Source organism: Sciurus carolinensis, chromosome 11 (assembly GCF_902686445.1).
Source record: "Sciurus carolinensis chromosome 11, mSciCar1.2, whole genome shotgun sequence".
Taxonomy (NCBI): Eukaryota; Metazoa; Chordata; class Mammalia; order Rodentia; family Sciuridae; genus Sciurus; species Sciurus carolinensis.
Genome location: NC_062223.1, coordinates 55,667,002 through 55,691,268, shown reverse-complemented (window position 1 = coordinate 55,691,268; position 24,267 = coordinate 55,667,002). Strand labels below are relative to the sequence as shown.

Below are 24,267 nucleotides of genomic sequence, written 5' to 3'. Positions count from 1 at the left end.
CAGAGCATCGGTTTCTCTTACAATGGGGGTAATGTCTGTCTGCCTCATCATAATGTATCCATGATCTTCAAAGCAAATTTTGGCTGTAAAAATGCTGTGCAATGATAATTGTTGTTTCATGAACACCTCAATTATTCTGCTTCTCCAGGGAATGATGTGTCAGCCCTAAGTGAATTTTCCTTGTAATTTAATCCGTTAAGTGCCAGAACTTCAATTTTAGCAATTTTTTATGGAACACTTTCTCAAAGAATACACAATGAACTGACTGCTTTATTTAAGTGAATAGTTAATGCAAATTTAACTCATTCGTAGCTCAGGGTAAATATTAGGGATTCTGTTTCTGCATTAGGTCAGTGTTGTACCTACAGGTGCTGGTGGCTCTAAACTTATCTGTAATTGTGCTTTGACCTCAAAATTAGTTTGGCTTTTGTGTCCTGGAAAATTCTAGTTACTTACTTTGTTAATTTGGGTGATTTTCTTCCTTCACAAAGAAAAGTATAGAGTTAATGAATAACCAGAATAATGATACAGTTAATAGCACTGAGCACAATCTCTTTTTAGAAAAAAGTGAAATGAAAGGATGAGGGTTTAATGACCTGCCCAAGATCAAAGGGAAGATGAGTGTCAAAGCTCACACCCAAACCCTGGCATTATAGTAGTGAGCAAGTGGAAGAAAATAGGGCCACCTGTACTTCCAGAATCACATAAGCCCAGCAGTTCCAAGGAGAGAGACTTTCACCGCGCCCAAGCCCATGATGGCATCAAGAGAAATTTCTTGAATTGGTTATGATCATTTTTAGAACTGAGACATGCACAGTCAACTTTTTCCAAGTTACATGAACTGAGAGTGGGAGTTAAGAGGAATTCCTAAAATAAATAGCAGTGTTAATGTGGAATGAATAATAACTAGACAAAAACACAAAATATTCACTACACACACTAAAATGTCTATACCCATTTCACTCTGCTGAAATTTCTTGTTCTTCTTTTCATCTCCTATTAAATCTTCTTACCCTACCTGCAAGCCATTTATTATGTGGAGTGTCTTAGAGTAAGTTTAACCTCTATGTGCTTCAGTTTCCCTGTGTACAACATGGTATACAATAAGAATGACCAACTGTAATGCTAGTTGTGAAGATTATATGCCCAAATTCGTGTAAAGTACAACACAGTCTTTGCTAAAATGAAGAGGTCTATAAATGCTGGCCATGTTGCTTCTACTGCGCTGCCGCTGCTGAAACTCTGATGCTATAGAGAGACTAGTGCTGCGAAGAAAGACAAAGAAGGGTAAAGGTACAGAGAATGGCATGTTGTCATTTAGGAAATTACCAGTATGTGAAGCATTTCTGAGGATATAGCATGTGAGTAGAGATCAGAATGAAGGGAGGCTGTGAGCCCTGAATGTATCCTGGGAGTGAAGATTATAGGCAAAGGAGCAAGTGTTCAGGCTCTGAGGTACAAAGGAGCTTGGTTTCTTTGAGGAATAAAATCTTGTAAAAACATTTGCTAGAGTTCTCCTTTCCACTCAAATCTTGTATCTTAACAGAATTAGAGAAACATATGGTATTAACCTTTGAGTCCTTAATGTTAAGAGATTTCTGTCCACTTAATTTCTGTTCTTGACAGTTTGGAACTGAGACAAACAACAGTTTACTCTGGGCAGATTCCAGGAGTCAGAGTGGAAAGAAACTACCATGTACATTACTGACTGCTATGTGAAACCAAAGGACAGAGTCATGTCCAGAAGTGACCAGCTGTGATGACATAATGATCTTCTATGGCATCATAATTACCTGTTGTGGTGTCATAATGACCTGCCACAATGTCATAATGACCTGTTATGATGTCATAATGACTGGCTATGGTGTGATAATGATCTACTATGGTGTCATAATTACCTGCTGTGGTGTCATAATGACCATCCATGATGTCATAATGACATCCATGATGTGAAAATGTTGTGGTATTATAATAATCATCTATGGTGTCAAAATGATCTGCCATGATGTCATAATGACCTTCTGTGTTGTCATAATGACCTGATATGGTATCATAATGACCTCACTTGATGTCATAATTATCTGCAGTGGTGTCATAATGATCTACCATGATTTCATAATGATCTGCTGTGGTAGCATAATGACCTACCACTATATCATAATAACCTTCTTTTTTGTCATAATGATCTGCTGTCCTGTATTATTGACCTGTTATGATGAGAGTTCAGAGGCAGGTAGAAGTTGTGCCACCTGAGTTGAAATGTGTTCTATAGTATTTTGTTTCATAATTTGTGGAATCATTAATATTACATTAGAGAGTAGAGCTATGATCAAGTTATGTCCCGAAGTTGGTTCTTATTTCCTAAGTAGGATGAAGACGTTAGATCTAAAATGAAAAAGGCATTAGAGTCAAAAATGTTCATTGTATTTGTTCTCCTTTCATTTTATCATTCAACACATGCCATCCATTTACATAATATGTCCCAGGCTCTGTGCTGAGAACAAGAAAAGATACACACATGGAGATCTCAGGGCTTTTACTCTTTTGTGACTGTAGATGACAATATACTACATGTAAACCAGTAATTTCAGTAACATGTCACAGGTGCTTCGACATTCAAGAGTTGTGTAAATTGAGAAGCATTGGTTTTCCTTAAGCCTATGGCTCCTTATTTATACATTTCAAATAATACATATCTTAGAGTATTTTTGGGGTGGGATTAAAAAGAAATAAACAGTGTTTAAAAAGGCTGATGGTTTATCTGGCACACAATATATGTTCAATGATATTTTTAAAGACCTATGATAGTAGCAAAGGGTTGAGGTAGCAAGGAAAAAGGTATGTCTGATTATACCTGGGTCTACAAAAATCTCTGCAGTAAAACTAGGTCTTGAAGGATGAGTTGATAGGAGGAGAATAGAATTAGATGGTGGAGAATCATGTGAAATCTAGTGAAATCTCTAGAGGAGAGTTTTGTTTACAGTCTAATTAGGTAAGCCATCTTGAGAAACCTTAAGCTGTGATGAAGTCAGTTTATGAATGGCTTCATATATCAAGCCAAGGGAGGCATCTTCAGATAACAATGAAGAGGCTTCACAGATCTTGAGTCAGAGGAGTCAAACACTTTGAAATTATATGTGTCTAAATAAACAGCAACAGGATGGGGAAGGCAGAGGACATTTGGTGACCATGTATCTAGATAGAATGATGAAAACTTATTGTGTATTAGGTCTACAACTCTTGGAGGAGTGGAAAGACAACACAGCAAGAGGAGCAATTCTTTTTCTTTGAAAGCAGCTGGTATATTTGTGCTGCTTCAGACTAGTCCAGGAGATGGAATTTACCACTCATCAGTAGTAGTATTTTATGGGAGCTGGCAGCACTAACACATATGAGAATAGCTAACCTATTGGAGTATGTATAGTTGGAGGGAAATGTAATTCACGAGCACCTGCCTGAGTCTATTTGGCAAGAATTGGTAGTGTCGACCTTAGTTTTATCAGCATGTAAAGTGCTAAGATCACAGTGCATTCAGAAAAGAGTTCTAAAAACCTCAGAAAATGGTTTTGAAGTTTCATGGCATCTGGTATTGTTTTTGTTTGTTTGTTTGGTTGTCTTTTAAAATCTACAATGCTTTGTTTCAGGTGGAAATATCTTTCTTTGGAAAGTAAAATATAGAACTTAGTCTAATATTTACCTAATAAAACAGTGCTTCTTTTATGTTTTTAGCTGTGAATCAGAGGTAGAGACTGATGTTGACCACTTGAGTTTTTGAAGGTATATGTTAGATTGTCTTAGATGATAAAGGAAACTTTCTATGCTTGCTACTCTTATAAATACTGCAATGTAGGTTACAGTACATTACTGTACTGTAGTATAGCTCAGTGCTCTGCTGTGGCAAGCATCAGTCTGCAGCCCTACATTGGGAGTTTGTCCTCAGTATGGCTGTATCTGATTATAGTAGTGCCCTAAGAAGCCAAGAGAGTGAACATAAATTGATTTGACCTTTTACTAAATGTCTCACAATCTACCGGATTGTAATCATTACCATTTGCTATGAAGCTCTTAAAATAAGACGGAGTTTATAAATATGATAGTGGTGTGTCTCAGAAGTCATACCCACAGAATGTTATTACGATTTCAGAAAACTCTTAGATGGAGAGACAGCATTCACACATACCCTCTTTACGTTTTCTCTCCTCATCTTCATGTTTAGAAATGCTGTGGATCTTCCACTCCCTGCTTTGTCTTGGACACCACTGTTACTGTAGGCTGATGCCTACCTCTCCTCCTTCCCTTTCATTCACACTACTTCTCAAGTTTTGGGATTTTATATCCAGTGATCATCAATCCCCTTTTTCTAATTTGAGATAACTACTAAGTATATCATTCTGCATGTTGAAGTTTTCTGACCCCAATTTTGAAAAACAGCAAATGGAAAATGATGGCACCAGGCAGGTAATGAAAGAATAAAATGATTTAACTACTAGACAAAAAAAAAAAATGGTCTGAAAACCAGTAATATTGAAAAATACCTTTGTCCTTGTAGTTAAGATGTTTTCCCTCCATTGCCTGATGCATAATTGTGTAATTTCATCTACCCTGTGTATTCCATTCTATTGAAGAAGAAAATAGAAGTCAAAACAGTTTTTGAATCTTTGGAGCATCAATTTTATTATAAGATTTAGGAATAAAAAATTATTAAGAACCATCTCTGGTATCTTAGAAATATTGGAGAAAGGACAGGGAAAAGCAGGCTAGGGTAAGCGTCTCAGGAAAAATAGTCTGTGATATCTCTCCCAGGTGGTGACAGAGGGGCTCACTCATGCCCAGGTGACTGCACATGCTCTTGTAACTGGAATCCATATGCAGATGCCCAAGGAAATGTGCTCTCCTCCCTCCTATATCTGTTGAAATCCATGTCTGGGTGATTCCCATATGATAATGTCGGGATCCATGGAGCTCAGGATCTTCTGACTGTCCACTGGTTTTGCCTCTAGCTCGGCTGTCCACCTTCATAGGAGTAACTTTGTTTCTGAATCTAGGCTTTCTGGGTCAGCACATGGAAACACTGCAGCAACATATTCTCAGAATACAGGTGGCAATCCTCCTAGTCATCCCTTCCCTCTTCCCGTCCTTGCTGTTGTCATGGGTATAGGCTACAATTTCACCATGGTGCTTCCCAGTAAAGAGGGAGTTTTCTTTTAATGATGTGCCCTGAGAGGACTTATTTTCTGCTTCTCACCTTCTGATGATCATCCAGGGGCTGGATGGAGGGAGTGCTCAGTGTCATATTGGGGGGTATTTTGGCAGTGGAGGAGATCACCTCCAGGCTGCAGAGAGGAATAGAAGGCAGGCTTGCTCTTCTGTTGCCCTTATGCCCCGACTACTGATCCTTCTCAGCCAGCTGATGAACAGAAAGCAAGAAGAGGAATGTAGGAAGGGCAGGTGCAATGGCACTAGTTTTTGTGGGGAGAGAAGGTGGTAAAATCTGTAGTGGGCAGGCAAGGCCCAACCTCTGGATGTGCGTGCTTAACTGGGAACACACTGACTGCTCCCTGAGTTGCCTGGTGCTGAAGCATCAGATATGTAGCCATTGCATGGTCAAATTTTCTGTTTACCAAGGATACCCAGATACACAGACATAGGATGTAACCCATGTCAAATATGATTATCATTATTGTGGGTGCTTGGGTGGGCTGGGAGTAGATCACTAGAATGACTTGGTGAATATTTCTCATCCTGGCTCAGCCATGGGTGCCTCATTATTTGGTCTACTGTGGGCCCTGGTGTGGGGTTAATGGTGAGTAATTTACTGATGACAATACAAACTTAAACAGAAATGTAAGCGAGAATGTTGTGCCATGCATGCGTGTGCTTCTTCAGTAGCACAAAGGTGATCACGTTGAACTGGAGATTCCTCTGTGACCATAAAATGCAGATCTACAGCAGGCTGTAGACATCCACCACAGGATCATTATATTCTTGCTGGTAGAGTTCTGGGACAGAGTACAGGAGAGTGTGGCAGAATGTGACCAACTTCTGCCCAGCTGTGACCTGCAACTCAGGTCAAAATCACAGAATTTGATGTTTCCTCCAGTGTTTACCAGAATGTTCTCTGGCTTCAGATCTGTGTGTGATGCCCTTTTTGTGGCAGCAGCACACAGAGCATGTGAGCTGCCTAAACGTTTGCTGGGTCTCCTCCTCTTGCATACCTGCCTCCAGGATGGGCTGCAGTAACTGTCCTCCACCTGAATGCTCCTTCACCACATACATGTTTTTAATGGATTCAAGAGCTTGAAACAGCTTGATCACCTTTGGTTGTTCATTGGTCTCCATTATATCCACTTTGGATATAATGAAGCTGAAGTTCTGCTCTACCTTCAGCAGGACTTTCATGACCATCTCTGTCTCAGTGAGGATACAATGGACCAGTTTCACCTGAGCAATGCTTCCTTGCAAGTTGTCCCTCAGGACACTATAAAGGTTCATGAAAGTATCCTCAGAGAGGGAACTGACTGAGAGGACCTACCACTGTCATCCCTTCACTAAACTCACTAATTTCACTACAAATTGTAAGCAACACTAACTAACAATGTTAACTAAAAAGGAAGGAAGAAAAAAAGAAACAAAGTAAAACAAAAAATCACCCCCCAAAAAACAAACAAACAAACAAACAAAAAAAAAACGAAAGAAATCCAAAAGCCTGAAAGCCCAAATGACCAAACCATCAAACAAGGTTATACACAAAACAAACAGCAACAACAACAACAACAAAAGCAGTCACATCCAGGGTCTTATACATAACTGGTGTTTGAAATTCCCCCCATGATGCCCCTTTGTGAGATCAGAGCAGAAATGACCCAGTCACAACTGGGTATAACCCACAGTGGTAGTCTCTCTTTCTGGCCTCCCAGACCTTTCCACTTTCATATTAGAGTAAGAAAGGATTGAGAAACTTTTTGCTTTAGTGGATTATACTGACTGATATTTACTTGTTTAGAAATTAAAACCTGTAAGATGCTTCAGTGGCCTTTTCATTTTGAGTTCAAAAGTCTATAATAACTTTTGGCTTGTAAAGGCTTCATCATATCTACACTCAAGGTATCCAATTCACTTTTCTTTCAACTTGGAATGACTGGTGTCAAAGGGATGGTAGCACTGCACAAACATCATGATACGTAATTTGTTCCCTAAGACACTGTAGGGATGTTATTACCATATGTGGGGCAGAGAGAAAGGGTGCTTCCATCATAATTTCCCCATAAGGTCCTCATCAGAAACCCTGGAACCCAGAAGGCAGTGTGTTGATATATTAAAAACGATGAAGGAAAAAACATGATGCTCCAGGGGACTTCTTCTTTGGACCATAAGGACTTACATGGGCAACTGGGTGGCAGAGGGAAGGTTGGCGGCATGCTGATGTTTATGGCTGGTGTCTGGCTTGTGCACTCTGTGGCAGAACTAGGCTGCCTGCAGCTTCTGTGCTACTCCCTGAGCTCCTCCATCTATTCATGCAAAAGTTGCTGGTGTAGCAAGATGTGCCGACATCAAGCTGGGGCAGGTTATTGGAGGCCTGGAGGTCCTGGCATGCTCCATGGAACTGCTTGTAAGCACATCAGGTCGGAGTTTCTTGGAAAACACTTTCCAGTTCCTGCAGCTGCCAAGGTGTGAGGTAGTAAAATGGATTTGTGGTCTTGGTTGCAGTGACTATGGAACCACAGCAACCAGGTTCACTGGCTCCTCTGTCTGCTGGATCCCACCATTGCCCTTGTGATTCACACAGCCATTGTGGCTCCTGTCAACTTCCTGTTTCACAGTAGCCTTGTGGTTGGGTCACCCTCATGCTTCACATCTTCCATGAAGCCTAGAGCTCCTTCACCAAAGTGGCTGCCCTCTGCTTCTATTGCTGCACTTTACTGGGTTCAGCACTTATTTTCATAAACCCCCAGGCCTAGGAGTAAGGCTCACAGTGCTGGCTCCAGTGTGCCATGACTGGACCCAAGCAGAAGCTCTATGTGCTCTCAAACATTTGTGAAAAGCCAACATGAATTGGCATTTGGTGAAAACACCTGTCTCTTCTGATGATAACAGGAAGTCTCCTGCTGAGACTCAGCTCAATCTTCCAATATTGTATAAATCTATTCTATGATTTGTTATTAATTTATCCAATAAGGAGTGATTGATTATGCGTTACTTGCAGAAATTACTCTTGGAACCGGAGAGTGAGAGATGAAAGACATGGTCTGTATGCTTCAGAAACTCAGATCTATTCTGTCAAACTGGCCAGTTACAGAACAATTATAGGAGAGTATAATAAGTGTTATATGAAGTGTGCCAAAGGTTCTCTGGAGGAATAAGGGAGGGCCTGTGAAAGGTGGAATAGCAAACATAAAATGATAGCTCCAAGTCCTAAGCCCCATTGCCTATGAATGTGACCTTATTTTGAAGTAGGGTCATTGCAGATGTAGTTAAAGATTTTGAGGTGATATCATCCTGCATTTAGGTCAGTCCTAAATCAAATCATAGGTGTCATTATAAAAATGGGGTGGAGATTTCTAGGTGAAGTTCATATGACACCTAGGGAAGTCTATATGAAGATGGAGGCAGAGACTGGAGATATGAAGACACAATCCAGGAAGTACCAGGCATTTTTCAGCCACCAGAGACAGGAGGGAGTTATGGACCAGATTCTCCCTCTGAGCGTCCAACAGGAATCAATCTGGCCAACACCTGGATTTAAGACTGAGATAATTCATCTTTGTATTATGTGAAACTTCCAAATCTGTGGGAATCTGTTAGGGCAACCCTAAGCTACTGAAACAAGCCTTTCACCTAGTCTGGAGGCTGAGATGGGAGATGACCATCAGGATCAACATGCTTTCCAGTTCAGCAGATATTTAAGCAGAGATATGAAAGCCAAGTAGGAATTTACCCAAATTACCAATGGGAAAAAGAATTCCAGGCAGAGAAAACTATGTTTATAGTCCATATTGTCTCATTGTTGTCTGTAAAAAATACTAAGTCCTAATTCTCAAGAGGAAGACAAAAGACATGATGTTTACCCAGTTTTGTCAACTCTAGACAAATATCTTGTCTCTACAATGTAATGGATCTGGTTCATGCATCTTTATATAACATGGACTATTGGAAGAGTCCTTGATGTCTCACACCTCTGTTTCTATCATACTCTCCAAGCTGAGCATCAATTTCTCATCTAAATCATTGTAATAGCTTTCTAATTGATCTATCTACTTTTGCCATTGCTTTTTCTACCCTAGTGTTCCTCATCACAGCAGCCAGAGAGATTCTGCTAAAACCTAAATGACATTTTGTCATTCTCCAGCACAAAACTTTACAGTGGCTATTTATCACATTCAGAGCAAAAACCTGAAATTCTTAAACATTTCAAAGATACAGGTAGAACTGATGATCCTTGAGTTTTTTGATGCCATTCCTGTGACTTAGCCTTGACTCACTTGGCCTTCTTGAAATTCCTACACATCCTGGGTATGAACCTATGTTAAGGACATTGCAATAGCACCATTCCCTTTGCCTGAAACATCACCCACGTATCTGTCTGCCCCCTGCCTGCCATGATATTTCTTCTCAAAGGTCAATTTATCAGGCCTTTCATGACTGAGTCATAACCCCTCCTCCAGTAATTCATTTCTACTTAACAGTACTTAGATTTCCCTGATAGTACTTATTATCACCTGAGTTCGTATTTTTATTTGTTTCTTGTATATTTTCCCTCCACTAAAAGATATGCTTCATAAGATTAGGGACATTATATCCTCTGATCAACATTATGTGATAAGGGCTTAGAGCAGTGCTTGATACATGGTATGATTTCACTGGACAACTTTTGAGTGAATGAATGAATATGATTTTAAAAATCTTTTATAACTGAGAGCTTCAGAAAAAATTAAAAGTTTATGAGAATTTCTGGATTTATGCTTTATTTAAAAACTCAACAAATTTAACATGTAATACTATAGAAAACAAATTGCAAGTCCCACTAACAGATTATAATATTTCACATTCTCCTTAACACACACACACACACACACACACACACACACAACGAACAGATAAAAACTGGGGATGAGATTTAATCAATGTGGTTTTAATGTTAAGTTTCCTTTTTGGATTCTGTTCAATGATGCTCTTGTTGTGTAGAATTATTTCTATTGGAAAGTATTTTTCTGACCTTCACTTTCTTGCCCCTAATTCTTACTTTTTACTTTGATGCTAGGAAAGAATATAGTTCATGTGGCCCAAATGTTACCCAATGATTTCCAGGGGAAACTTTGCTGAGACCCTGAGTCTTTTTGTCCCTCCCACCTGGGTATTTCTGTGCCTCTCCTTTCTTTGCTAGAATCATAGTACACTGATCAGATTCTTGGTTCTCTGCCCACTGTGAATAGGAGAGATTTTTAAAATTATTTTAATCTTTTCATTGACACATAATGATGGTACATATTTGTGGGGGTACAATGTGATATTTCAATTTATGCATACATTATGTAATTTTCAAGTCATGGCAATTAGCATATCTGTTACCTTAAACTTTTACCATTTCTTTATGGTGAGTAAATTTGAAATTCTCTTTTAGCTATATTGAGATATAAAATGAATTCTTGCCAACTTTATCCACGCTACATGAAACACCATAATATATTCCTCATGTTTGACTGGAATATTTTACTTGTTGACCACCCCCTAAACTTGCTTTCCAACTGTCCTCCCTGGCCTCCAGTAACCACTATTCTGTTCCTAACTTCTATGACGTCAGCTGTGTCTAGCCTCCATGGAGGAGTGAAATAGTGTAGCATGTCTTTCTATGCCTGACTTACTTCATTTAATATAATGGCTTCCATGTCCCTCCATGTTGTTGGAAATAATAGGGTTTCGTCTTTTCGGCATAATAGTAGTCATTGATAAAAATATACCACATTTTCTTCACTTATTCCTTACCTAGGTGAATTCCATATCCTGGTTACTGTGAAAAATTTGGCGCTAATGATGGGACGGCAGCTGTCTCTTTGACACACAGATTTCGTTTCCTTTGAATATAGTCCCAGTGGTGGAGTTGCTGGATCAGAAAGTAGTTCTATTTTTAATTTTTTGAGGTGCCTCCATAATATTTTCTATAATCGCTGTATTAATTTACTTTCCCACAAACAATGTATAAGAACTGAGGGAGGCATTTTAAAGGTTCTTCCCTGAGCAGATTTCCTTCCAGCTGAAAGTCTGACTTGGGAACATCTCCTTGGGAAAATAAGATGGACGAAGTGAAAATGTCTTTATATTACCCTTAAGAAATAGTGTGCCAAGGCATCTTGCTAAATTCCTCCATGGCTAGTGGAGGAATTTAGCTTGTAAAATGCAAGCTCAGCATGTTTGGGGAAGGGCACCTGTGAGATAATTCTTGGTAGACCTGGCTGCTGATGAAGAGTGGAGGGGCAAACGTGGGGAGAGATTGGTGTGTCCAGCACTGTGCACCTGCTTCTATATTTACCTTATCACTTAACCTCCACCCCAGCCTGAAGAAGAGCAGGGAAACTAAGGTTCCCCAAAGGTGAGCGGCTTGCTGAAGGTCACATAGCTAGTGGTTAAATCTGGGTTTATTTGATTCCACAGGCTGTGCTCTTTTACCTCCACTCTGCTGCCTATAAATTAGAAATAGATTTTGAGGGATTTGAGCCTAAACCTTTCAAAAATAACATTAGCACAAGAATGAAGCCAGCCCGTGTTGTAGATGAGATATAGCTAAACATCGAGGAAGACAGATAACCGGGCAGTGGTGAGGGCTTGGAGCCTGGCGGGGGTGAGCAGCATGAGAGAAGTATCAATCAGACACGCTCACTTAAGAGGACCCTGGGTGTCGACTTTGGAGGCAGACAAGGAAAGGTCAAATATATGTTTTTGAATTCTATGAGAAGCAGTGATCTTTGGAATTCTTTGTTTTCAGCGTGGTAATTAACATTTCTAATGCTGAACTCCATGTTTGAGACCCTCAGGTATGAAAATTGTGCATTTTCCACACAATAGAAGAACAGTCTGATAACCTTGTGAGTTAGAGTCTCTTAGTTTATTTCCCCAGGTAGACTTCCCTGTATATACATAAGTGTATGATTCATAATAATGAGAGTGTCGATAATAATTAATACCTTTGAGCACCCGAAACTAAACATTTGACCTGTAATGACATGAGACCTCAAAGCAACCATAGAGACAAGAGGCTGTTTTTATTTCTCATGTTCTCATGAGGACCATAAGGTTCCCAGAGGTTTATAGATCACCCCCACATCACACAGATAGAAAACAGCAGACCCCAGATTTGCACCCAGGATGACTCTGTTCAGGAGCCTTGTCATCTGAAAGTCTAGGTATTGGTGTGTGCTAGGTATTTGAGAAGGGAAAATTGGGGTGGGGCAGAGTTCTCAGGAGAGTATGATGGCAAGGTGATTTCTTCCCTTTCCCTCCCTTTATTTTTCCTCTCCTGCTTTTTTTCTGGATATTTCTCCCTACCTCCCTATGGTCTTTTAAACCTCAAATTCATTTTTTTCCATTGGGTGAAGTTGGCACATTTTCTCAGGCACCAGATGCCATGTGCTAAATCCTGGGCACCACCAGAATCCCAGAGTCTGGATTTCTTAGTCTGAGTCTCAGAATTAACTTTCTCATGCAAAAATCATCCCAATTCTCTCTTCCCAGTTTCCCCATCTAAAAATGAAATGACCATTATAAATTACTTTTGAAGATCATTGTGAAGCACTTTCTAAACATAAGTACAAAATCTGTGGAGTTTTTCAGATTTCAAGATGGAGTTGGTAGATGGAAAAGCCCTCTCTGTTAGTCAGCTTTTCACTGCTTGACCAAAATACCTGTCATGAACAACTTAAGAAGAGGAAAGCTGTATTTTGACTCATGATTTTAGAGTTTTGGATTCATGGTAAGCTGACCCCATTTCCTTGTGCCTGAGGCGAGATAGAATATCATGGTGGAGGAAAACTCTCAGCTCATGGCAGCTGGAAAGCAGAGAGGGAGAGGGAGGGAGGGAGGGAGGGAGAAAGGGGGGGAAAGGGAGGGAAAGGGAGGGAGGGAGAAAGGGGGACAAGGAGGGGGAAGAGAGAGAAAGAAAGAGTAAAGGACCCTGGAGAAGACAAACCCATCCATTGCATACCCTCAGTGAGACCCTCTTCCTCCAACTAGGTCCCAACTCCCAGCAGGTCCTACCGCCCAGTAATCCATTCAGCCATGAGATTTTGGTGAACTTTCCAGATCTAAAACCATAATACCCTCTCAAGAGCTCTAGTTCACCAAAATTTCTCAGCTACTATCACTGCAGCTCAGATTCATATTTCATTCCAAGAGTTAAGATCAAATTCCATGCAGTTATATAAAATTGCAGAATGCTTTTATCTGAGTTTGCTGGAATTTATTTCTCTAAGGCTCTAGACTGTGACCTCCAGCAGTGATACAAGTGTTGGCTCCAAGTGGCAGTGCCATCAGAAAACTGCCCTTCTCAGCCAGAGCTCTGTCCTCAACTGCTTTTCACAGATAGCACTTTCAGGCTTCTGTATCTTAGTATTTGTGTAAATGCTGAATGCCAAAGTTTTCACTGGCTTTAGAATTTTTGTTGCAAAAATATAATTTGTGGTGACTTAGTTTTATGTCATAGAAAGTTTTGAATCATTTTCTTGAATTTTGTCTTTTGGAAATATGGATGTTATCTTATTCTATTACTCCTTTTAGGTATTTGTCTTAATCTCTTATAATTTTCTTATTATTGATTTCACTGCTCGTGAAACTCTCAAACACTGCATTGATGTATGCACTAGTTAGAGGAAGATGAACTACAAAGAGTTTAGATATTTGGATAGGAAATGCTGCATTAATCAACCCAGAGAAAAAGAAACCAATAGATTCAAGAGAACCAATAAAGTCCATACTCTGTGTGGGCACTGTGCTGAGTGTTTTACATATAATGTCTCATTTAATCATAGTATTACAAGAAAAGCCTAGATCCTCTTATTGAACTCATTATACAGGTAAGGAATTTGATGCTCATGAAGACTAAGAACCTTATCAAAATATATCAACTCATAAGGGGTGGAATCAAGACTAGAAACTGGATCTATTTCTAGAGCCATCCTCCTACTCACTCACAAAGCCATATTGAAGAATTACCCAGGTCCCTGGGTTGTTTGAGTAAGGTGTCAGTAATTAAGCACAAGTTTAGGGTTGAATATGCCTTGTCCAAATCTTAGCGACTTCCATTGAATTGCTCTTTGTTTTATGATTCATCTATCTTGGAGTTTTTAATCCTAGAAACCCTTCTTCAAATTTAACCTTCTGACTGAAAAGCCACCACCCTTATTGTGAATGAAATTGGAATGATGCTAAAATAAGCAGTCCTAAATTCTTAATAAGACCACTAGGTGTCTTGTGAGAAAGGAAGTGCAGTAGTTTCTTTTCTTAGTCGGTTTTGTGCTACTAGAATGGAATATCACAGAGGTAGGAACATATAATGAATAGAAATTATTTTCTCACAGCTCTGGAGGCTGAAAAGTCCATGAGGGGCTGGCCTATGGTGAGGACCTTCTTGCTGCCTCATGAGATAACAGAAGATACAACGTGGGTGAAAGAGGGAGACAGAGGTTAAATTCATCCCCCTATAAGTAACCTACTCCTGGATAACTGCATTAACTCATTTGTCATGGTTGAGATCATGAATGTCCCCCAGAGGCTTATATTAAAGGCTTGGTCTCCAATGCAGCAGTGTTCAGAGGTGAGCAATTGGGAAGTGACTGGATAATGAGGGCTCTGCCCTCATCAGTGGATTAATCCACTGACAATTTTATGATCTGAATGGACTCTTGGGAGGTGGTAGAAATGGTGGGACGTGGGGCCTATTTGGAGGGAGTGGATCCTTGGAGAGGATATTTTGTCCCTGGCCCCCTCCTCTCTGTGCCTCCTGGCTGCTGTGAAATGAGCAGCTTTCCTCTGTTTTACCCTTCCTGTGTTACGGCTCACCTCAGGCCCATAGGAATGGAATCATGTAATCGTGAACTGAAACTTCTGAAACCATAAGCCAAAATAAACCTTTCCTCTTTTAAGTTGTTCACATCAGGCATTTTGGTCACAGCAACAAAACACTGACCAATACATCATTCAAGAGGGCAGAGTCCTCATGACCTAATTGATGCTTGAAGGTCCCACTTACGGAAGCACTGTTGCATTAGTGGTTGAATTCCAGTATGTAAACTTGGCAGGGGGGACACAATCAAAGCATATCAAAGCCCTCTGTGAATCAGACCAAAGCCTGGGTCTGTAGAACATCAGTTTTAGTCAGCGCTCCTCTTTCCATGCAGCTGATTGTCTGAAGCCACTTTTGGTTCTACCCAAATGTACTCTATATGTCTACAGTTTTGTGTTGCTGTGTCTTCTCTCTGACTCAAACACTCATCACCAGTCTGCCTGGTTATTTGTCATTTATGTTTTCAATTCAGTTCAGGCATCAGTTCTGTGAAGCTACTCTTGATCCTCTCAGCAGAACAGCCCTTTCCTTCTCTTTACTTCCTCTTGACTTTATGCAGATAGTATTGCTAGGATCTCTAAAGTGCTATCTGACAGGCACACTTTACTCCCCAGGGCCTTTGCACTTGCTGCAACCTCTGCCTGAATCATTTTCTGTTTCATATCTGCATGACCCTCTTTCCTCTTTTGACCTTTGTTCAGAGACTACCTTCTTCGTAATTACCCTTCTCTGTTCACCTTATTTAGTTGCAACGTTCCCCACTGACATACTTCCCATCCCTCTGTCCTGCTTCATTTTCTTCTTATCACTTGCCATACAATGTCAAACATTCATTTTTTAAAAAAAATTATATCTTCTCCCACAGAATGTAAACCCATAAACTACAATATTTTTATTTGTTATATTGACTCTTACAGATCCAGCTCTCAGGATAATCCCTGGAACACAAGATACTCAATAAGAATGTGTCATATGACTAAATAAAGAACAGCTTGCCTTTCTCATATTTGGCAGTGTTGACATTTAGGACTGTATTCTTTGTGTGAGGTGATCCTGTGTGTCAGGATGTCACCAGCACCCTTGGCCTCAACCCACCAGTGACACTCCCTCAGTTGTGAACCACTGAAATTGTCTCCAGGCATTGCCAAATGTCCCCATGGGTGAGGTAGTGGGAGGGGGCAGTTTCCCTTAGTGAGAGCCACTGTATTAGGCTTTCAGATTAGGGAAAAAGAGAATTACTTATCATTGCACTATCTAGTATCTAGCACATAGAAGATGCTTGAAATATTTTTTAAAGCTGGATTCATCTAACTTGGTTAAATGTTTGTTTGAACTTTCATGACATAGTTTATACACAGAACATAGTTTATGCACAGGATACTTTTTTAGTTTTACAAATATTTTCATTAAGTATTTGTTTTTTAAATTTTAATGTACTATATTTACTCTACCAACGATTATATGTTTTATATCACCTGAGATTAAGAAGATGTAGAAGACTGAAGAGTTACAAACTCCATGAGCCTGGTTCTGAGGAACCCCTAGTTAGAAAAGCATATCCACTAGCTAAAACAAATGCAAGTGGAGGGCTGGGGATGTAGCTCAGTTGGTAGAGTGCTTGCCTCGAATGCACAAGGTCCTGAGTTCAATCCCCAGTACTGCAAAAAAAAAAAAAAAAAAAAAAAAATGCAAGTGGATCCTCATCTTGCCATTCAACCTATCCCACTCTTACCTAGCATGTGCCAACCTATCCCACTTCTATCTAGTATGTGCCAACCTGTACCACTCCTATCTAGTATGTACTCTGTAACAGGGATTTTGTACAAAAATCTGGATAGCAAATGTTTTTTACTTGGCAATCCAGTTGGTCTCTGTTACAGTTATAGCTATCGAAAAAACACTGGAAGGCACATTCATGTCATATCTTTCTGGAGCTAAGGTCAACATCTCAATCTGAAAGTGTTCAGATTAATATATTAGTATTTCTATACCCCATTCAATCACAAAAAACTATGGACTAGAAGGATGGGAGTGATGGGGGTATGAAACAAGCAAATTTAAAATGCAGGTATAATGGGTTGTGAAAGTAAGACAGTGGATAATAATTGTATATTAGAAACTATATAGAACTGAGAAGGTTATACTAGAATAGAGCTGAATAGAAAAATATCAGTACACTTTATACTTATTGAGTTAATTTTATATTTCTGTATATCAATCTGTGAATGTGAAAACTCTGATTTAAATTTTTTTTCTAACTATTTTATTATAGTCAAAAATGTTAGCAAAGTGCTATTGTTCCTTAAGGTATCTTACAAGTGGAGAAAAAGTTGGGGGCTGGGCGTGCTCACAGATTCTAAGGTGCTTCTGCTTCCCTCCTTTAATTACTTCCTGATATTCAACTTTGATGTGAGCTAGACACACTTGTTCATTCTCTTCTTCAATACAGTACCTTTCCTCGGAGACAAAACCTTGACCTGAAATGTGTCTTTCCTGCACCTTTCCACCTGGCAAATATCCCACTTATTCTTCGTGGCCCAACTCAAATGCCAGCTCTGCTGTGAAACTTTGCCCCAGTCCACCAGGAATAATTAATCATGTTCTCCCCTGTGTTCTCTCAGAGCTTTGTTCAGGCTGCTACTCCAACATGCATCACATTTTATTATGCCTAATTTTATATGTGCCACTCTCTGCTACTAGACTATGAGGACAATAGCAGTGACAAGTAGACTTCTCAGTGCCCAGTACATTATTTGCTTGTGGTAGGTAGCAGAGCCCTAAATGAAGATAGCTTAGTCATGTGGTTAAGATTCTGGGCTTGCAACACAGGACATAGCTTAGCAGTGGCATGACCTATGATAACTTGCTTAACTTCTCTAAGCCAGCTTCCTCATATAATGAGAATAATATGATGAATGCACAGCCTTACTATGAGGATGAAATGGAATTATTACATGAGGCATTATATTGGCATTGAACAATTTTTCAACAAACAAAATTTAGCATTTTTGTTATTGTTGAAAAGGATAATAGAAAATGCTACTGAAGCTGCTTTTGTAAACTCATATTGTAAATGGTCACGTTGAAGGCAATTTTTATTTATACTTAACTATTAAGTTATGCAATATACCATATGCTTGACAAAAAATTATATGAGAAGCAAGAATTAAAGACATCTGGATATTTCATATTATAAGACTAGCCTTATAGTTGATTTTCACTTTTGTCTTTTCTTTTTATTTTAAATTATTTGAGGGCAGATGTTGAGAGAGAAGAAATGGGAAAAATGATTTATTATGGTTTGGATGTGAAGTGTTCCCCAAAAGCTCATATGTGAGACAATGCAGGAAGGTTTACAGGAAAAATGATTATGTTATGAGATCCTTAATCCAATTAGTGAATTAATTCCCTGATGGGATTAACTAAGTGGTGATTGAAGAGAGATGGGGTGTGGCTGGAGGAGATGGCTCATTGTGGCTGTGGATATGGGGTATATATTTTTTATCTGTTGAATGGAATCTCTCTCTCTGCTTTTTGATCATCATGAGCTGCTTCCCTCCACCATACTCTTCCTCCATGATGTGCTGCCTCACCTACAGCCCTGACGAATGGAGCTGGCTGTCTGTGGACTGAGACCTCTGAAATCATGAGCCCCCAAACTTTTCTTCCTCTAAAATTGTTCTTGTCAGGTCTTTTGGTCACAGCAGCAAAAAATCTAACAGGATTAAAATAATGAAATTTTGCTCCTGGAGTCACGTAATAAACCTAATTGTATTAAGTTGGATCAGAATTTCTCAATCACATCATTGTTGACATTTTAGGCCAGATAATCTCTTGTTGTATAGGGTCATCCTGTGCATTATGATAATGTTTAACAGCTTTCTTCTTCTCTACCCACCAAGTGACAGTAGCATACTGACCCCTCTCATGTTCTGAATGAGGTGAGAGACAAATCATAACCCAAAAATGAATGTGGAGGCAGTGATATCCCCTCTATTATTAACAGAACTGAATTGGAGGATATGAGTTTAAATCTGAGAAAGTGTCCTCAAGTGGGTAAAGAAAACTGGTGCTGTCTGATGGCATATCACCCACCAAAAGAGAAGGAGAGTGAGCAAGATGCTTGAAGATGTTTTAATGATTTCTTACTCCTATTGGATTTTAGGTCCATAGAATCTAATTATAACTTAATTAACCAAGTTAGTAAGTATTTTAACACTGTAATCCATAGCCTCATAGTGCACCACCCAACATTGAGCTACAAATGCAACAATCACCTATTTGTGGTCATAAGGTACCTCTTTATCCTGCCTCCTGCTTCTCTCACCAAAAAGGCATCATCCTAATATTTATCCTTACCTGAAGGTGAAATGAGAAAAGTGAGCAGAGAGGGGTCAGAAACCAGCCTAAGGAAAATGTTACCTCAAGGAAACCAGGAGGGAGGAAAAGGGTCTCTTTCTAACAGATGGTACAGAAACTGGTACTTATTTTGTCATTTTTCAGGCTGTCCCTAGGAACTAAGTATGTGCCAGTAAAACTTTAAGAGGATCATGAGAAGTGTTTAGAATGTGAAGGGCTATTACTTTTTATTAGTGTACAACCAGATTTGTCAAATTTAGCACATGGTGATGATTCCCAGCATCCACAAACCTGACATCTGCAAATCCACCTTCTCATTTGGTTCCCCTTAATGTCCAAGTTCATTTTACATGCTGAGACTTATTTTTAAATAAAAAAGCATATTCTTTGTGTGGATTAAATCTCCCTCAACTTGAGTTTTGTGATTTTATTTTCTTGCACAATAAAAAGTATCCTTTCAAAAATAGAAGCATACAATTTTAGAGTTGATCCAATCAAACATCTCCTCCAGGGAAGTAATTTAATAACAAATGTCACTAAAGCATTGGATTGAGTTTCATAATCTCATAGTGTATATATAATCTTTTTATGACATGCTGCAGATTCTGGACAGAGGTTGACAAATAGGCAACATATTAAGTCAAATACCTATGGTGCCTGAGTTTCCCTGAATTTGCAAAGGAGTTACAATTCCAAGTTCCATAATGGCAAACCACATGATACTATGGACATCACAAAGGCAAGGACAAAATGGCAATGAGGCCCACTAAATATAAGCTCCATTAGCACCTTTAGAGACCATTAGAGACCTTTTCTGCTTACTCCTGCATCTCCAGAATCTAGAACATTTATATACTATTATTATTATGTGGAAAAGCAGAATCCTGGTGATAAATAAACAGCAATCACCTCCAATCCTTGAGCCCATTCCACTTGGTGTGCACTGTACAGGGTGGTGATGTTGGTAATTTAATTTAACCCCCACAGCAGCGATGTCATCATTATTAACCATTACTGCTTTGCTTCTGATAATAATGAGACACACAGAGGTGAAATAATTTGCTGTAGGTCACATAGCTAATTATAAATCTAGAGCAGCAACATGGACTATACTGTTTCTAAGAATCTATCTCATAAACTAGGAAGAGATTATAGTGCCAACCTGGTTTCTTTTCTTGGTTCTGCCACCAACACAGTAATGCTGTACAAATGATAGGTCTCCTGACTATTAGAGTCCTTTCCTCTGAAATGCTGGGTTCATAGTTAATTAAGAATAGTTCATTCAGTTATAAATAATCCATCCAAAACCTCTAAACCAAGATATAATTTTTTATTTTGATATTTTATGAGGTAGTCAAAGAAAACTTGTATTGATCTTGATTTTTTTCAAAATAGTTTGAGTTTTGGATGATATTGTCCATTTTTATTTGGTGTGGTGTTTTAGAAATTTTGTTATAATGTCTAAGGTTCAAGTAGGCAATGGATTCCTTGTTTATTCCAGATGAATTCTAAAAGTGGTATGTGCCAGATTTATGAGAAATATGACTAGGGTCAGACAAAAATAGAGATTGTGTTACTCTTCTTTTCATCACTATAACCAAAACACCTGACATAAACAACTTAGAGGAGGAAATGTTTATTTTGGGCTCACCATTCCAGAGGTCTCAAACAGTGTTTGGCTCATTCCATTATTTGGGCCTTAGGTGAAATAGAACATCATGGAAGAAGATAGTGGCAGAAGAAAGTGCTCAGCTTATGGGAGCCAGGAAACAGAGGATGGGAGAGGCCAGAGATTGAAAAAAAACATATACCCTTCCACAGCATGTACCCAGTGACCTACTTCCTCCAAGCATGCCTACTGCCTACAGTTTCCACCTCCTCCCAATAATCCATTCAGCTCTCAATGGATTAATCCACTGATGAGGTCAGAACCTTCATGATCTAATCACTTCCCAAAGTGCCTCCTCTGAAAACTTGCTGCATTGAGGACCAAGCCTTCAACACATGAGACTTAGGAGTACTTCCTATTCTAACCACAATAGAGACTGACCGAATCAATAGATGAATACTAACACTCCCTCCACCAGTTCTGTAATACAACCTATACAGTTTGCATGCATTTTTTCTTGTAAATTTTATTGAGTTCCTTTAATTCTTATGGGACTATTCAAAAAAGAATAAACCTGCCTAGTTGAATAGCATTTTATGTAAGAACCTGAACTGTAACTTAAATAAAACAGTTAAGATTTTGAAGGCAAAGTTTTCTGTGTTTGAATCTTAGCTCTTCCAGTTAATACTTATGGTGTCTTAGGGTACTTGACTTCTGAACCTCAGTTTCACGTATTTTATATGGAAACAGTTGACACCTATCATAAGGGTGAGTACTACTCTTATTAGAAATTAAAACAAACACAAGTAACAGCAGATTCCTTAAACCCTTGTTGGTGAAGGTGAACACTTGTTGTGGTTTATTTTGTCTGGGTTGTAGACAATTTACTCCTGGTCGTTTCATCACTGTAACGATGACACTAATATCAATTTTATGTAACAAAACACAACGTAGCACTCACTCTGCCAAACACCATTCAAGTTCCTTGCAAATATTAACTCATTTCATCCTTTCGGGACCCTAATAATTATGATATTTGTACCTTCATAGAATGTCAAAAATGTCCTCTGTTATCCTCACAAAACCTCCAGTTATTATTTGTATTTAAGAATTGACTAAACCAAGAGCACACACTCACTATGGAACATCACCAAGTCTCCTAATCAGATCTCCAGGTTCTGGATGAAATGCTGTTTCATTTTTGAGGGAAAAAAGTCATGTGGAGCCCTCTATTTCCAAGTGCTTTTCTCTTTTGCTGCGACTTCATCTGTCATTTTTAGCTTGCAAAAACACTTTCCTGTTATGATGTTAACTTTGATGTAGAGCTCTACTTTAAATATCTTATTTAAAATATCAGTCACTGGATCTCACAATGTGTGATATTTTGGGCACAAGAGATTTTATATACATACTTTTATATGTATTTTGGGTTTTATGCTGAACATACCAAAGCAGCTATTGTCTAAATCTTTTTGGGCATAAGTTAAGTGTACTAAGATGCTGGATAGGAAGTGGTACTTAAAATCCAGGGTTTATGCTTCTGTCCTCTGGCAGAAGCAAAGGAGCTCACAATTAATTGCTGAAGCTATAGAATGTTAAATCATCCAAGAGCTATTAAATGATGTGGAAAACAGCAACACTGTGAGAAGTTCTTTGTACTTGGACTGGTATTCAACTGTCTAAACACATCATGTGGCTTTTTAAAGCTAGACTCATATTAATTATGTAATGATAGCGAAATATAACCATGACATTTTTCCAGGGTGACATTTTCTAGCTACAATTAAAATTTAAAACATTTGCATGTCTAGTTTTCATGTGAATAAAAGAAACACAGGGTTAACAGTCCCAATCATCTTCATTAAGAAAACATTTTCCTGTTTTTGTTAAGTCGTACACTCAATTATTGGTTATTTAGCAGCATTTGAAAATAAATTATTCTGGATTGAAGAGATACAGAATTGTTAGAACAAGAGTTTTCCTGTCAGAAAAAACCTGCAAAATGAAAGGTAAATCATTCAACAAATATTTTTTGAGCATTTCCTATGTGGTCAGATACCAAAACAAGGATATAGTGATGAGTAGAAACATTTATCTTTATGCATCTTATAGTCCATCTGATGAGAAGGAAATGGTAATCAATGATATGCAAATGTACAGTTGTCCCTCGGGCCATCGTCCAGGGTGCATGTTGCTTTGCTATGCTATGTCTGTGTGTAACACATGGAACTGACCTCATATGGAAGGGGTAGCAGGGTAATACAGGGGCAAGACTTATCAAAAGCCTTGAATCCACGCCCATTTAAGAAGCATTTACAAAGGCATTTTCCTCAAATAATAATTTGGGGTTAGCTAAGCATATTAACTACAAAGACAATGCATTATTTTTATTAACAAAATATTCAAAATGGCTTAAATAATCAAAAGTAAGCTGTTTATTAAATTTGTTATCAAAAATTTTATCGACTACCAACAGTCCTTTTAAAAAAATTAGAAAAATTATTGTCATAAAAGATATTCAGTGAAAATAGTAGATTATAAAAGTCAGCAATTTGAAAAGCCTTTGCCTTCACCCTGACCTTACTATTTCTAGTTATTTGATTTATCCTATTTGATTTCAAATATACCAATAATAATGACAGTTATATCTTTAATAGTAGCTACCATTTAACACTTGCCAGTCCTGTGTTAAACACTTGCACATCCATTATTTCAATTGATCCCATATAAACCAGTGAAATGGGTATTATTAAATTTATTTCTTTTTGTGTATGGGATTTTTTAAATAAGTCAATATAGAAGTGTAACCTCTATGCAACAAAGAACCCTTTCAATGCTCATGCTGTTTACCATGAATTTCCATACTGCATTTTATCTAAGTGAAATCCTGCATTCTTTTGTGACAGCATTCTGCCAAGAGGGCTGCAGGTATGGTGGAACATGTGTGGCTCCTAACAAATGTGTCTGTCCACCCGGATTCACAGGAAGCCACTGCGAGAAAGGTAAATTTAACTTTTTTTTTTTTATCCCCCCACTGAGTAAGGAGAAAGATGTGGGGGAGGGTGAAGGAAAGCTATGTCTCTGGGAGTAAGTTTCTGTGGGTTGACCTGATTCATTGTGTTTTGATGGTAGGTGTGGCTTTTCGAAAGTGGGTACCTTTTGCTTGCTACATAATAGGCTTCCTCCCTCTGAAATATTGAGCTTCAGTTGCCCTCCCTCCAATGCACATCTCATTTAGCAAGGTCAAGCC

General features: G+C 38.8%; 1 protein-coding gene across 2 annotated transcripts in view; it reads left to right on the top strand.

Annotated features, from left to right (window-relative positions):
- The window catches only part of Nell1 (neural EGFL like 1), an 865,354-nt gene that overhangs the window by 657,296 nt on the left and 183,791 nt on the right, over nucleotides 1-24,267 (top strand). For both annotated transcript variants that reach the window (XM_047517024.1, XM_047517023.1), the window contains exon 15: nucleotides 23,924-24,019. In XM_047517024.1, the coding sequence (XP_047372980.1) occupies nucleotides 23,924-24,019 (96 nt within the window). The remainder of the gene's footprint in view (nucleotides 1-23,923; nucleotides 24,020-24,267) is intronic.